Source organism: Cucurbita pepo, chromosome LG02 (assembly GCF_002806865.2).
Source record: "Cucurbita pepo subsp. pepo cultivar mu-cu-16 chromosome LG02, ASM280686v2, whole genome shotgun sequence".
Classification (NCBI taxonomy): domain Eukaryota; kingdom Viridiplantae; phylum Streptophyta; class Magnoliopsida; order Cucurbitales; family Cucurbitaceae; genus Cucurbita; species Cucurbita pepo.
Genome location: NC_036639.1, coordinates 1964486 through 1980097, shown reverse-complemented (window position 1 = coordinate 1980097; position 15612 = coordinate 1964486). Strand labels below are relative to the sequence as shown.

Here is a 15612-nt window from a genome sequence, read left to right as displayed (position 1 = left end):
TTTGTGTTTTCCGATTTTCATATCTTTCGATCCGTAGATCGGATCAATATGATTCCTTCGGCAACGTTCTAGATCGTGTTATAGGCTACGTCCTAGTATTCTTTTTATAATTTTTTTCTTGACTATCGGAGGATTTAAGAACGCCGGAAGTTCGCTCACCGTTCTCGGATGACCCTCGGATCTCCGCCTTTGGGTTGAGGTCTCGGCCAAACTTCTTCACAGATTTTGAGCGTAATCCTCTGTAGATTAACATACTCAAATTTCAGGCTCTAACTCTTACCGTATCTCACAGATCTAAAGCAATTTCGAGAATCTGGATTCAAGAACTTTACCTTTAGATTTTTCCTCGTTTCTGGATGGTTTTGGACGATCTAAAAGTTAAGAATGTTCCTCTCTACGTTCTGTGAAGATTTCATGAAGGCTCGGCCGGAACCAGACTCCTCGTGGCCGGAGCGGCGGTTACCTCCCTCTCTCTCTAGAACTTTCATTCTCTCTCTAGAATTTTCATTCTCTCTCTATAATTTTCTTTCTGCCGTTTCTCCTTCTCTTCCTTTTCCCCGTTATTTTTTATTTTTATTTTTTTTATTTTTATTTTTTTTTTCTTTTTCTCTTTTATTCGTATGTTACTAAAAAGAGGGTATAATGACCAAATTACCCTCCAGGGATTAACCTTGACCATCCTTTTAATTTTCTATCATTTTTTCTTTTATAAGTTCTTTTATTCCTCATCATTTTTCTCTTCCGTCTCATCTCGGATTTTGGTCTTTAAGACCTTCACTAAAATTGAGAGAGATCGACTTTTAAGGTAAACTTAGATTTTAAACTTTCAATAGAGGCTCGGGTATTACAGCTTTGGTCACCTAAGAACTACTTAGTAGATTTAAGAAGAAACGTGGACTTCAAGAATCAGACACATAGAGGGTTGCCAAACCTCTAGCTGAACTGCCGAGAGATCCTCACTCTAACATCCATCCAATCATACCCACAGTGGGAGAATGGATGTTCGAGTGAGTCTATGTAAGTTTGTCAGCGGGTGACCCAGTGACACTTTTGCAGGCTCATGCATGCACTAGTTAAGTATATTTGTGGTAAACATTCAGATGTTCATGCAGCATTAGTATACAAAGAAACTAACCTGCCCGCTGGAACCATACGCAGAATATAACAATTGTCCCTTTTCTTCATTCCCACCACATTTTCTGATGGCAGAAGCTAGAAAAGTGGATTTAACGGCACTTTGTGCTGCAGTGAGAAAGTTAACTTGATCTCATTGCTATTCTTTTACTCATAAAAGGCAATAGCATTAATAGAATACAGGAATACAAATTCAGACTAGAAACAGCGTCTTACTCCAACTCATCCCCACTAGGAACTGAAAGATTCTATAATTTTAAGGGGCTTTGACACTAACAACTTAGCTAACTACCAGCATGATTCTAATTTACAAAAAATAAATAAATGCAAAGAAATAAGGGTATCAGAACGAAATTGGACGATATATGAAGTAGTTCAGAGATGGAAATTGTTAAGGTGTAAAACCTGCAAGTTGGATAAGATCTGCGTAGGAAATGGGCCCACCCTTAGAGTACGAATCTATTTCCTTCTTTGCTTCCTCTAAAAAACTCAGAGCAGCAGATAATTTCTCATTTTCAGGTCTAGAGATCTCTGAACTTCATGGCAGAAAGCATGGAAAAGAAGTTAATAGATTTACTATTGAAGTAAGTGCAAGGATTTATTTTATACAATTGAGACGCTAGTTAAATTGAACTATACTATTTATGCTTCACAGTACCATATGATGACTGAAAAGAATGTTGGAACTAAAAAACGTAGAAGGTTAATGATTCAAAACTAATAATAGAATACCATACTTGAAAATTGTTTGTGAATCATCATTGATGCAGACATGCAAAAGTCTTTTGTGAAAAGAATGTGAATCTCAATGTTTCTCTCAGAAAGAAGGAAATGGCATCTAAAATGTAGTACCTGAGGCGAATGGATCCATTTGGTCCTCCAGTTTTAGTAGCCTAAAAACTTGAAACAGATCATATTAGCATCTTCCTTCCTATCTATCAAGTTCGTTGATGCAGTAAAATCAAGCACAGTTTGTAAATTCAAAGAGAGGAAGAATTTTTGTCTGACCTTGTCGTAAGTTACAGCATCATTCAGAGCTAATGTTAAAAGGGAGGGAACGATGTCTGGATTGTTCTGAAGTAACCAGAGAACAAAAGGGAATGAATATCGCCTCAAGTGTTTGACTATAAGAGCATAGGTACTTCAATGTGCAGGCTAAAACAATTGTAGCAGTTAAAACCAAAATGTCTTGACTATGTAATAACAAGATTAAATGTAACTTCTCTTGTTCATATTTTTGGTTCAACCTTTGTTGTGTTGTAAGGCTTTGAACCTTTGACTTCAGTCGAGGTATATACCTTAAGTAGTTGAGCTACACTCAAGTTGACAAATGTACATGAACCTACTTAAAGTTTCTAGTCTAGTGATGTTGTAGGTCTTAAAGCTCAAATCTCTATAATGTTCCTTATTTCACATTAATAGCCACATGTTGAATCTTAGTTCAAATGTGCAAACCTTAACATAAGAGGATTTGTCGAGAATGTACCAAAAAAAGATGAAATCTACCAGCCTATCAGCTCGAGTCTAGTAATGGTTTATTCGATTAGTACCTTAATAGCAGTAAAAAGGGTCCCCTTGATATTTGCTGCAATCAGTAACGTAAAAGCGAAATAAGTAAAATATATAATATATTTTTTCAGTTCAACAAGTGGGGTGGAGAACATACAAACCTCCAACTTGTAGAGATAACATGCTTTATATTAGTTGAGTTATGCTTAATTTGTCGAGAGAACATGCTTTATAAGTAAATTTCTATGTTTCAACCACAAGGACATGGGTGACATTGTATAAAAAATAGAAGCAAACAGCTAAATGGAAAACAATATTGTAGATTGATATAACTTACATAAAAATTCAGATCGCTGTCTGCGCTGTATTAAATCAGCAGCAAAAGCCGGTTCCACCATATGGTCAGAGCTCACAAGTAATCCCTAAGAAGAGGTCGAAACTGGCAGAAACTCATAATCACTTCATTCTAACTCATTCAAGCTCATATACAAATGTTTGATCGTTCACTCTGTTCTTACATTATGAGTTCTAAGCAACAATCAATTGCAGTGCACTAGTCGAATTAACTCACTCGCCAAACACATTTCTCTCGGCACGGAGAAAAGAATGTAGAAATTCAGAAAAGAAAAAAAAAAAAAAAATAGCTCTCACCAAGGCAATCGTACCACCGAAACCTTGAAGAACATCTCTTCTACTAAACCGATCCTCGTTGCTAGCAATAGCATCCGTTTTGATCTGACCACAACGAACTCTCGCCTGAAATTTCACACGACAGAATCTGCAATCAGGCATCAATTACTATAAGAATGCGGTTCGCATCAACAACGAAAGCAAAGACTTACAGTGTGAAAGGGATGTGCAGTAGCGGGGGAAATGGCGGTTTGAGGAGGAAGAAGAGGAAGAAAAGAAGGCACGGAAGAGAGGAAGGAGACCGCCATTGCCGAGTGGGTAGCTGCTGAGAGCTCTCTGTAATGCGAAATGGAAGGATGAAAGAGAGAACACCGGGAAACAGGAGATTCTAAGGCGCTATATTTGTGGATACTCAGAGTTTGTGACCATATCCTGATCCACACTTGGATGCTTCCACGTGTCCTCCACGTCACTCGACGTCGGACCCACCACCCTATCATTTTATATATATATATATATATATTGAATTTGATTTATTTATTTTAATTATTATTCTAATTTTATATTTAGTCAAACAATTGGTATGTCAAATTGTCCATTAGTATATCAAATTTAATACAAAATTTAAAATGCATTTCAAGTATATAATCAATCTGTTACTTGTTATAATAAAATATTGTAAAAAGTAATTTTAAGGATTAATGATATTTAAGTCTTTTATTTTCTCTTAATTTTAATAAAAATAAAATAAGATTTAAACCAATAAAATATAATAGTATTAAGCATTTTTGTGAGAGAAATAATAATAGCTTCTAAAAAAATAAATATTTAAGAAATTCAAGTTAAATGTTATTACTCTAATAAATCCATATAAAACTTGAATTTCTATTTTTAAATTTGAATTAATCTACGAGATTCTCGAGTTTAGATACTTGAGGTCGGAGAAACAACGTATGGAATGAAAATTTATCGAAGAGGAATTAATATTTATTTTGATATTTAGCAAATTAAAATGAAAAACTCCTCAATCAAACAATCAAAGCTAAAGAGAATATAGAGATAATCAAATATGATTCTAACATATTCTTAAAGTTTGATTAAGAAATTAAATATTGCTTTAATAAAGATAAAATCTATAATAAAAGAAAGAACCCAAAATTCAAATGGGCATCAATCTACCAAAACTAAAATCCTTTGTTCTTCTAAGACAGTCAACCCGTCTTCGGGACGTTACTAAAAAATGCAGCTACTCGATCTAAGTACCAAACTCGATGAACATATAGAAGTAATCAACAAAACGATAATCGAAAACAATGGCATACTTCTGTGATATCTCCAAAAACACAAGCTGAATTCTAAAATGTTATATGTATATATATATCTTCACACCAAACAAAATTGATGGGTAAGTGCCCAGTAAAGAGATGATTAAAAGTAGGAAAATAGTGGACATTGAGAGAGGTTGGGACTAATTTCTTGTACCCCTACTACTTCTTCTTGATGTGACTTGAACCCATCCATCTTCAGCCGGAGCTGAGGCCTCTGGACGGGGCTGATTGACAGCCCTGGGTTGTTGTTGTTGTTGTTGTATGGCATCCACCATCATATCATTTCTCATGCCATCGCTTCCATTTCCACCATCATCATCATCATCTTCTTCTTCTTCATCATCACTCATAGCCTTACAATTAATCAATGCCAAGATTAGATGATAATGCCAAATCTTTGTTTTTTTTTTGTACAATGAATGAAAGATTCTCTGAAAATTGCAAGTTTTTTCACCATAAGCTATGACAATGTAGACTCAAGGAATAACAAACACTACCAAAATCACGCTATTGAATAACGAGTTCCTTCTCAACATATACTTTTTGCTTCAAAATCGAGCCACGAAAGAACCGACCGACTGGTTATGACAAAAATTCGCATTACCTGACTAACATGAGAATGAGCACCTCGTAGAAGAGGGGATTGTCTTAACCTTTCGATGGAGCTAAAGTTACCATCCACACACTCCTCATGCATGAAAATCAATTTTTCCGCTACCTGCACGATTAGGGAGAGAACATTATTTAGAGTAAATAACTCAAATCTCGAACGAGCTACATGATAGTATCATATTTTACTTCTCAGAGATGATTTTAAATATGAGATAACAAAAATCCATTAATAAGAGTAAATACTCGAATTCTGATTTTATTCGGTATCTCATTTTTTTTCTGCTTCAACCAAGTATTCTAACAAAAGAGATAGAGACCAACAAGGTGAATGTGGAGCAGGTATAAAGTGCGACTAGACAAATCTATTAGAAATTATGAACTTTTTAAGTGCTTTTCCAGTCAACTTCTGCAGAACATAGAAAATGACTACAGAGAAAATAAATTCACTTCGAGCATAGATGTAAAAGGTTATTAGATTCGAAAACTAACGAACTACATTGTGTTCCACTAGGTTGTTATTTATACCATCACCGCGTCTTCCAAGCATCTATCTTCTGAAGTTAGCCATAACAAATAGCTAAAAGTTTAATAGGATATCGAACTATTCCAACCAAAAGCATCACGCAACGAGACTCTTAAGACGTGGAAGCAAAATTTTCAAAATATCTCTAACAGAACTCAAGTTTCACAAGTCACATTGAAAACCATCCAGAATCAAATCAGGTAGAAAAGCCATTCATCAACAGTAGTTAGCCACTAGTAAACAACTAAACTCAATATACAATAAATTTATTTGATTAAGAGAATAAATTTCACCAACACAGTTCAAACAAATATTTGTATTAACTGTCTTAAACTAACGGCATGCTATTAACCTTAGTTCTGAAAAAGAGGGCTTTACTCAAAGACAAACAAGGATCGAGAGCGGTATAAAATATACCTCCTCAATGCTACCATCATCAACCTGAGTGTTCAACGAAAGCATAGTTTCATCAAGAATCATTTCTAAGTCATCGATATATAGTGTCTCTGCAAGATAAAAAAATGCAACTTTTTCAGATAGAAAAAGCAATATGAAGTATTGAAATGAGAAACGACAAAAACGTTATGCTTTCATGGTATCAAGTTCCACTACAAATCATCTATCATCTAGAAAAGTTGAAAATAATTTGAACTAAATGAATTTCTTAAAGGAAGAAAACTCAGATCATTAATTGACCAAACTGAACATCAAAGACAAAACGTCGTGATGTTAATAGAAATCATACAAATAATCTCACCCAGTGTTCTTTACAGCCCAAGGCACACAAAAGCACTATATCCGTTATAGCCCTTTTAAGGCTTAAGGCTTAAGGCTTAAAGGTAATAATTAGGCTTGAGGAGCAACGCCTCAAAAACGCTTCATTAAGGGAACGTTGCTTCTTTGAAGCAAGGCGCAAGGGCCATGCCTAGGCGCACGCCTCAGTGAGCTTTATAAGACAATGATCTCGTCATTTAATGGATTCCTTTTTTATGTTTATAGTAAAACAAAGTATTTTAATTGTTTGCAAAATTAAACAGTGCATGAAGATAGTACCAATGTTATTCAAGTGGGAGGAGCAAAATCACCTTTGTTCTGAGTAAACCATGTGAAAATATCAGAGCACAATAGTTCAACTTTACGACGAGAGTCGCGACCACCCCACTCATTGTCCACCGCCAACTGAAGAGCTGACCAACGAGATAAAACCAACCCGATACCTTCCTGGAACAATGGAAAAGCATCAGCTGGGAGAAGGCGATTTCCGCCACCTTCCATCTCTCCACCTCCGAGCGTAAAACCCTAAAACCCCAATTACCAAAGCACATATAGGTTAACAAGAGTAGTCTTCTTGCATGTATATCATGTCATTATCAAAGAAAATAACAAGGTAACAATCAAAACAAATTTTCTTCCCCTTTTAATTTCAACCAAGTGGGGAATTTTAAAAAAAACAAAAACAAAATTAAACCTTAAAAAAACATGAACAAAGTCATATGTATGAAATNAATTGAAAATATGGTTTCATAATGTAAATTTAACGAACGCGAGAGAGAGATTTGTTGCATCATTGCTCACTTCGAATCGTTCGTGAGACGGAGGAAGATAGCAAATCCAAAACAAACATTCAAATCAGCAAAGCAAATCCTAAAAACAAACATATTATTATGAACGAACCTCGATGAAATTGAGAGCCGTGAACGAAATTGAAGGCGAGGGACGATCGAGAGAGAGCTGCGATTGGATTCAGAGAACAGTTGCAGGAGATCGGTGAGCCCTAAGCAGTAAGCACAAGCAGTTTACTTAAAGAGAAAAGTATAAAAATAATAATAAATAAATAAATCATATTGAATCGCAATATTTCGAGAATTTCATAAAATTTACCAAATTCGTTAAAATAATAATAAAAAAAATTACTATATTTTTTTTACTCATGTACAGTTATTTATTTTTTAAAATGAACATTTAATTATAAAAGAAAAAATTGTGCTCTCCAATAAAATTTTATTGGCGAATTTTTAAATTATAAATTTAGTGTCTTAACTTTTATTTTAAAAAATTAATTTTATTTTATTAAATTATAACTAATATATTAATTAATTTTTTAAAGATTTGATTTGATGGAGAACCTAAATTAAAAAATTTATTATAAAAGAATTGAAAGTTTAGAAAGGATTAAATAATTAAAGTAATTATTGTTAGACGATGGAAGTCCCACATCGGCTAATTTAAAGAATGATTATGGGTTTATAAGTGAGTAATACTAATTTTTTTGATATGAGACCTTTTGGAGAAGCTCACAGTAGAACCATAAGAGCTTATGTTCAAAGTGTACAATATCATATAAGAGTTGTGTTCATCTAACCATTATTTTTTTCTAAATATAATGCTCATGCCCTTTTAGACTTTTCTTTTGTACGGCCAACTATCGTTATTTCTTGCAAAAAATTAAAAAAAAATAATAATAATAGTTTTAGGTTATTCATGCCTTTTTAGACTTTTCTTACGCAAATATTCATGCAAAAATAGCTTAAATAATTAATATTATATATATATATATATATATATATATATATATATATAAACAAATATATATTTTTCTACAGAAAAAATTATTTTATTGTTTAATTCTTTACATCACATTTGATAGCAAAATTGTTAGATGAACTCGACCGTCCACAATGATATGATATAGTATCATACCCATAATCATTTCCTAAATTAGTCGATATGGGACTTTCATCAAACACCTCTCATCGAACAAAGTACGCCTTACCTCAATCGAGGCTCAACTCCTTTTTCTTTTTGGAGTTTTAGTCATTTTTTACTATGCATTTGAGGCTCACAATACTTTTGTTCGACTTTGAGGATTTTATTTACATTACTAAGTTTAGTGGAGGGCTCTAATATCATATTAGATGAACACGACTCCCCATAATGGTATGATATTATCTATTTTGAACATAAGCTATCATGGTCTTACTTTGGCCTTCCCAAAAGGTCTCACACTAATGGAAATAATATTAATTTATTATAAATTTTCGATCATTCCCTAAATTAAATGCGGGACTTTCATCCCATAGAAATAAATACGATATTATAATATATTTAAAGTTACATATAAATAAATAGAAATTTCACTATTTTTAAATGAAAGTTTTGAATCAAATATAAAGAAATTAAATTTTTTTTTTTTTTTTATGTCTAATGGAACTATTATTTATGATCTTAACATAATTATACATTTAATTAATGAGTAGATTACGAGTATGTATTGTAATTTTTCATAATAATAAATCAAATGTTTATCAACATAATAATTCATATATTCATTTTATGAATTGAATAATTATTCAATATAATTATTAAAATTTTAGCATTTAACTGTGTTCATACTTGTAGATCTCATAGAATAGCTTGATGGGTAGATGATTTTCTTTTTCCTCTTAAAATTTAAATGGGACGTTTTGAAAAATTAAAGTATTTATTTGAAGAAAGTAGAAAAAGGGAACGAATAATAATAAACAAGATTTTAAAATTTAAAAAAAACAAAAATGATTGAAGAAGGGGAATCTTAAAGCCTAAGACATCGTGGAATCGAAGCCAATTTCTTCGCTAATTCGTATGGATTATTTACATGTTTAATCAAACAAAATCTTCTCAAACCCTAACGATTCAATTGTTTCGGAACAGAAAGAAAAAACTGATGAAGAAATCACGATTCGCGTTGCGAGAGGCGATTCTGTTCATCAGCCATGCACGTTCCCCTGCACCACGGCGCTTGTTCTGGAGTGCATCAAAGCCTCCTCCAATTCCATTCTCTTCCGTCTCGGCCGATTCAGAAACCTCGACCAAAACCCTAGGTGACTCTTCTTTCCACTATCGCTATCTGTTCCTCGTCTAAATCGCGACGCAAACGCCATCGATCTACTCTTCTTATAGATCGAAGACGCCGTAGCCTTATCGTAAGGCCGATTCGGCGAAGAACAGGAAGAACAAGAGGAAACAGAGGAGTAATAAGAAGAGGAATCGGAGGAAGAAGAAGAAAGAGAATCGGAGATTTTACGCGATGAAGTAGTCGCGGAGAGGATTTGCGAGAGCTTTTCTGTCAAACAGAGGGAGCAAACGCCGGGAGATTGGCGGTGCTTGGGATGCCGTTTGCAGCAACAGCAGCGGCGATGGCGGCGGAGATCGTCGTAATCGGACTTGGATTTGTGGAGGTTCGCCATTGGAGGAGGCAGATGGAGGTTTAGGAAATGGATTTGAAATATAAAGAAGGCGGTATTGGTGAAAAGGGCAAGTGAAGCTTTATTTCATGAGCGTTCATACGAGACTTCTTTGGAATTTCTAAGAAACAGAGCGGCATGACGGTGGACAGATGGCGCCATTTCATTGGCTCACGAAACCACTGACATTATTTTGAATTCAAACTCAATTTTCAAATCTTTTGTTGCAAAAGAATTTCGATTTTTCAACTAATTAATTTATTTATTTATTTATTTATTTAATTACTTTTTAAAATTCTCATGCCTGACATTTCTCTACCTCTCCTACAATTCAACTAAGTTGTCTACCGTTACATCTGTTATGATATGATCGTGTTATTTACTGGCTGTTATCCAACATACCGACATGAGTCCTATGATCGTGTTACTTACTCGTTGTTTCTAACAATGAAGTCAACTCCATCATACCGACATGGGTATTTTGGTAATTTCAATCCTTTTAAGTTTTTGGATGTGGTATCGATTCATTAAATACCTATACTCGAGTTGTATTTGAACATCACACTTAACCAATTAGTTGTGAAAAACGTATTGATCTCGTTTTTTTTTTCGTTAAGGTAATTGTATTATTTTTTCTATAATTTGAAAATTGTAAAAAAAAAATATAATACTTAAAGTAGAATTAGAATAGTCCAAACCCAAGTGGTGGAGAATTTTGGTAACAAAAATGAATAATGTATCCTTTCCGTATTATTTAATTTATTTTATTTTTAACTTTTTCTTTTTCTTTTTTTAATTCAACTTTTTCTTTTTATAATTTGAACAATTTATAATTGGATTTATTAAAATAAAAATATTATGTTTATTTCAATTAGATCATAATTTTAAAAATTTTAAATAACTTCAAGATAAATAATCTCAATACATCAAAATGAATTGTTTTCATATTGATAATTTATTTGATTTGATTTTGGGGAAAATAAATGAATTAAATGAATTTAATAATAATGAAAATGGGAATGTTTTTAAAATGCTAAAAATCAATGTCCACGTTTGCTTGTCGTGGTGGTTGTGAGACTACCGACGTGGAAAGATGACACAAAGAAGAAAGAGATTTTAAGATACTTAGTCACAATTTGAAGCAATAAAAGTCAAGTCAAACTAAAACACAACATGTTGGTTTTGGAAAAGAGGGTTTCTTGTTTCCCTTCAATAAAACGTGAAACGACGCCGTTTTGTCTTTTTTCTTTCCTCCGATGATCGTGGTGAATTCATTTGTCCTTAGTAATTAAAATTAAGGTAGGTAAGATTTTATGCATTTTGTGGTAGCCATTCTTTTCGGATCCCTAATCGTGCTAAACCTCGACATGTCTCGTTCATGACTCCTCAACACGGAGTGCTTCTATTTCTATGCAAAACCACGTACCAGAACCCACGGTAACCACTAAAACATGGTTTTACACGGTTGGATGTACGAGAAAAAAAATGGTAAAAATTAAAACTCTCTCTATAATTTTTTTTTTTGTACAGTGAAAAAAATAATATGTTTCACGTTTGCATTTTCAATTTAACAAAAACAGAGAAAAATTATGGTTAAATATTACACATATTTCAATATAAAATTTACTAGAAAATTTCAAAATTTTAAATAGGGTAAATTTATAAAATCTAATGAATTTCTAGAATTAACTAATTTAAAAATTATTAATAATCCTAAAGTAAGATTGGGAATAAATTAAGAATTACCCAACAAAATAGGACCTTTCAAATATATTTATATTTGACTACGATACTTTGAGAGAAATTCTTAGAAAGTAAATTGGCATTTTATATTTCTCCATGGTAGTTGTGACTAATGGGCAGATTCTATCTAGAAGTTTGAATAAATTGATTTTTCTTGCTATTTTTAGTACCTTTTTTTATAATTCATGTTTGATAATAATAGTTAGACATCAATATATTCTACATTTACAAGCAAGAAATCAAAATACCGACGTAGAAATCATCTCAGTCATATATATGTGATTTAAACTCGAAACGAGCTAACTCGAAAAGAATTTAACTAGTCAAGGAAGATACCGTGAACAAAGTAGCTAGATGTTCAGACCTCCCACTCCACGACATTGTTTTATGGAATAATCGAGTAATAATTAGACGGTTTAGAAAACAGTTTTTAAAAGCATTTTTTAAAATAAAAACGGTTTAGAAAACACTAAAAAAGTTGTACCAAAAGTCAATACATACCTGAAAATGTATGCAGTTGCATCCGTCAAGATCAACAATGTTGTCTTCTCTTGACATTTCAAGAATATCTTAGAAGAAAAAGCCAACCGAAACAAGAATTTGAAGCAGGAGAAGCCTGCTTTCTTCTCGAGCCAGGGCTTTATACATCATTTCCCTCAATCTCGAGTGAACGAAACCTTTAAGTTTTATCGCCTCAATTTGGACCTAATCGTCTACGATAAACATGACGTGACTGAAAAGACCACGTAACTCTTAGCTTATGATTTAGTTGATTCACCGGCTTCACTAGTCTTAGCTTCTATGTGACATTGAGATACATATGGCTTGAGCTGCAAACAAAGAACAAGTCACTCAACATTACATTGACTTCCAACAATTGAAGGGATGGAGATTAAACCATCGATTTTAAAAACGGTAATTAGTGTCTTATCCACTTAGGAAGTCAACTTCGACACAAAAGAAAGTTTTAGTTTATGGTGTTTTCTTTAAACACGAAACAAGAAATTTAAGTTCCTATATTAAAAGAACAAAGGAGATAGAATAAACAAGTGAATGAAAGTTTGAGGTACACGTTGATCCACAACAAAAGGTAACTTGAGTTTCAAATCATCAATAGCATGGAACAGTGTAACTAAAGAAAGCTCCAAGCAATGCATTCAACCAAAGGATCCTACATGGTGAAGTGCAAAGAAATTTCGGGAAAATAATTCATGCAAGTACGAGTTCCAAGTCAAGCCAAGCCTCCCCCGACCCCGGAAATCCATACAGCGAAAGAGAACATCAAACTATGCAGGTGACTGACAAACACATACCGATGAATTGGATCAAGAGTGGGATTTGGTTTTTTACTAATAGTTCAAGAACTATCATCAATCAATGACATAATTTTGAACTTTGACCTTTCCAACGAATATATACATCTAAATATGATAATGGTAGTTGACAGACCAGAATTCAGCATGAAAATTGATATTGTCGTTCATCTTGACTGTTTTAAAATTGATGCAAGTTTTACTATACAGAATCACTAAATGGAGGATCAAAGCTTCAAACGTATCAAGATGCAAGCTATTATTGCTCTATCACAATCCCAAAAAAGTTTATTCAGCAGACAGAAGTTCCTTATATCTGCTTTCTCCACAAGCATCATTAGGAACTCTTAGTCGCATTCTAAAAACAAAAACAAGTTCTAAAAATCTAAAAAAAATTAGTTTTTAAAAACTTGTTTTGTTTTTTGAATTCGGTTAAGAATTTGAATGTTTCTTTAGCAAAGATGAAAATTACGTCAAAAATTTGTTGAAAATGCGAGTATAATTTTCAAAAAACAAACAAAAACAAAGGTTATGAAACTAGGGGTAAAGAGATGGAGTTGGGAAGGGAGAGATAACCATTTCTAAATTTTACATTAAACAACGAGGAGGAAAAAGTACCTTGAAATCAGTCAAATCAGGGACGACATAGTTAGGCAGTTTCTCTGGCACCACAACGTATCCACCTGAAAGAAATTTTTAGGTTTTAAGTACAAATTTGAAACCTATAAACAGACTTCAAATCTGATATCTCATTTCTTTTCTTATTCTCGACCGAAGTCAGTAGAAGTTAGTAGAAGTTTCCATAACCATTCATACACTAAAATCTAGAATTAGAACTCACTTGCTGCTAAAATGAGTTAGCAGCAATCGGCATATAGACCAAGAGGTAAGAGGTTGGAATCTCTACCCCACATATTGTTCAATTAAAAATAAATTGGAAGCAACCTAACAATCACATCACATCTCTAGAAGCACTTGTTATCTTCCTAACACGGTCGCTAATTTAGTATAGAACTGGATCTTAACGGCACTAACTCAAACTCCTCATGCTGAATTAGTGTAGCACCAAAAGATAAATAACTTTTTTACAGTGAAATCAACTAAACATCATACTTAAATCATCGAACGTTTTCACAAAGATATAAGCATAAAACCTAAAACTATAAGAAAATCAATACAAGTGCAAGAGGAAGTCTATCCACACCTTTGCGCGTATGAAAACCAGTAGGTTTGCAATTTTTTCCCTTGTAGTAATCTCGTGGAGCTCGTTTTGACGAAAGAATGTCCAAAGATGATGTGCGCTTCCTCCTCATTGATCTTGCTAGTCCCAAAATCAGTCCCAACGCCATTTTTCCTCTCCTCCGCCTCACTCTCGAATTCGAAGACGAAGAACCTGAAATTTCTTCGGCTTACCAGATCGTTCTCTCTGCCCTCTTCTTCGATGAGCGAAGGCGGAGTTCAGACCAAATACGAGGCGAGTTAAGATTGGGCCCAGGCCCAGGCCCAATCTTATGAGCCGGGTCGGGTTGGTAGTTTCGAATTTGGTATGAAGGGAGTGGATGACAATTTCCCGGTGCTGAGGAGATTTTGTACCTCCATAAATTTTTTTTTTATATAAATTATTTACTTATTATTATTAAAACAACATTTTTTATCGTCTAAAATAAGGTTTTATTGGATTACCATTTAATTTATGTTTTTCAAAAATACATTTTTGTAGGGTTTTCCAATAAAAAATAGTTTCGGATTAAAATACATTTTTTCACATAAATTTGTGATTTACTCTGCACTCCACTTGTCATAATCGAACTTGCGATTGTGCGGCACTCACTACTCAGCAACAGGTGAGTTAAGTCTATTTGTTCTTGCGTCGCCTACGACCAAACGACGTATGCTCGAGCCTCTGACCGCAATTCAAGAAGAAAGTTTTAGAAAACGGAAACAAAGAGTTTGGGAAGCAAGATTTGAGAATTGAAATTGGTGTTATATGGGAATGTAAGCAAAAGACAGTAACAACGACTTACTACATATAACTATCAGGTAGGGAGAAATCGCTTTTACTAACAATACTAATATCAAATTACTATAAAGACAACTATTAAATATCATGGACTAATAAATTCAAAATTGTATTTTGAAATGCCATAACATGGTTGGTTAGCAGCGAAGTGTACGTGAGTTTTGAAGATTGTTGACGAGAGTAGGGGCCAAAGTTGGCAAGTATGGCTGCTAGTAATGGTTGAGGGTTGTCGGCGGTGATAACTGTAATGCGAGGATATTTTGGTCAATTTCACGTATCGTGAAAGTCTGAGAGAGATGTTAACAACCGTATAAACTAAAAATGAGGTTATAGAAAACATCAAGGGTTAAAATGTGAAGTACACAATTCAACGATTTCGTTTGTGTTTATGTTGCCAATTCTGATGTGAATTCAACGGGTCGTCCCACCGACCCAGTTTGCTTTCTATAGTGCATGAATGAAATAAAACAAACATGAATGAATTCCATTTACATTTCCACAAAAAGGAAATTGAAGTTTTCATCTTCATTTCCCATTTGCTTTCAAAATCCCCTTTATTTCTTTCTTTCTTTCTCTC

General features: G+C 33.6%; 4 protein-coding genes and 1 long non-coding RNA gene across 5 annotated transcripts in view; all 5 read right to left on the bottom strand.

The window, feature by feature from the left end:
• Positions 1–3655, bottom strand: part of LOC111788220 (thylakoid lumenal 29 kDa protein, chloroplastic-like) — a 13046-nt gene extending 9391 nt beyond the window's left edge. Inside the window, exons 1-8 of the mRNA XM_023668498.1 lie at positions 3486–3655; positions 3295–3399; positions 2981–3065; positions 2685–2719; positions 2143–2208; positions 1987–2027; positions 1540–1670; positions 1136–1242 (exon numbers count right to left, since the gene is read on the bottom strand). Coding sequence (XP_023524266.1) covers positions 1136–1242; positions 1540–1670; positions 1987–2027; positions 2143–2208; positions 2685–2719; positions 2981–3065; positions 3295–3399; positions 3486–3581 — 666 coding nt within the window. The 5' untranslated portion in view covers positions 3582–3655. The remainder of the gene's footprint in view (positions 1–1135; positions 1243–1539; positions 1671–1986; positions 2028–2142; positions 2209–2684; positions 2720–2980; positions 3066–3294; positions 3400–3485) is intronic.
• Positions 111–539, bottom strand: LOC111788339. The gene is made up of 2 exons (XR_002814126.1): positions 333–539; positions 111–239 (listed from the first exon to the last, which is right to left on the bottom strand). It is a non-coding gene; the product is annotated as an uncharacterized LOC111788339 (long non-coding RNA).
• Positions 3656–4574: 919 nt separating the features above from the next.
• Positions 4575–7527, bottom strand: LOC111788295 (pre-rRNA-processing protein TSR2 homolog). The gene is made up of 5 exons (XM_023668619.1): positions 7411–7527; positions 6822–7035; positions 6154–6242; positions 5206–5319; positions 4575–4954 (listed from the first exon to the last, which is right to left on the bottom strand). Exons 2-5 carry the CDS (start codon positions 7009–7011, stop codon positions 4742–4744), a joined length of 606 nt encoding a protein of 201 aa, XP_023524387.1. The 5' UTR covers positions 7012–7035; positions 7411–7527; the 3' UTR covers positions 4575–4741.
• A 1800-nt stretch (positions 7528–9327) lies between these two features.
• LOC111788316 lies at positions 9328–10022 on the bottom strand. Its single transcript, XM_023668644.1, has one exon. It carries the CDS (start codon positions 9960–9962, stop codon positions 9483–9485), a length of 480 nt encoding a protein of 159 aa, XP_023524412.1. The 5' UTR covers positions 9963–10022; the 3' UTR covers positions 9328–9482.
• Positions 10023–12180: 2158 nt separating this feature from the next.
• LOC111788337 (39S ribosomal protein L41-A, mitochondrial-like) lies at positions 12181–14468 on the bottom strand. Its single transcript, XM_023668667.1, has 3 exons — positions 14220–14468; positions 13634–13698; positions 12181–12532 (listed from the first exon to the last, which is right to left on the bottom strand). The coding sequence occupies exons 1-3, from the start codon at positions 14362–14364 to the stop codon at positions 12461–12463; spliced, it is 282 nt and encodes a 93-aa protein (XP_023524435.1). The 5' UTR covers positions 14365–14468; the 3' UTR covers positions 12181–12460.
• Between the last annotated feature and the right edge of the window lie 1144 nt (positions 14469–15612).

Coding starts and splice junctions, on each gene's coding strand:
- LOC111788295 (XM_023668619.1), bottom strand. CDS start 7,011: ATGGAAGGTGGCGGAAATCGCCTTCTCCCAGCTGATGCTTTTCCATTG. Junction 6,243..6,821: donor ATGGTTTACTCAGAACAAAG/GTGATTTTGCTC, acceptor TTTATCTTGCAG/AGACACTATATATCGATGAC. Junction 5,320..6,153: donor ATGATGGTAGCATTGAGGAG/GTATATTTTATA, acceptor CTAATCGTGCAG/GTAGCGGAAAAATTGATTTT.
- LOC111788316 (XM_023668644.1), bottom strand. CDS start 9,962: ATGGCGAACCTCCACAAATCCAAGTCCGATTACGACGATCTCCGCCGC.
- LOC111788337 (XM_023668667.1), bottom strand. CDS start 14,364: ATGGCGTTGGGACTGATTTTGGGACTAGCAAGATCAATGAGGAGGAAG. Junction 13,699..14,219: donor TGGTTTTCATACGCGCAAAG/GTGTGGATAGAC, acceptor AATTTCTTTCAG/GTGGATACGTTGTGGTGCCA. Junction 12,533..13,633: donor CTGATTTGACTGATTTCAAG/GTACTTTTTCCT, acceptor CTTTGTTTGCAG/CTCAAGCCATATGTATCTCA.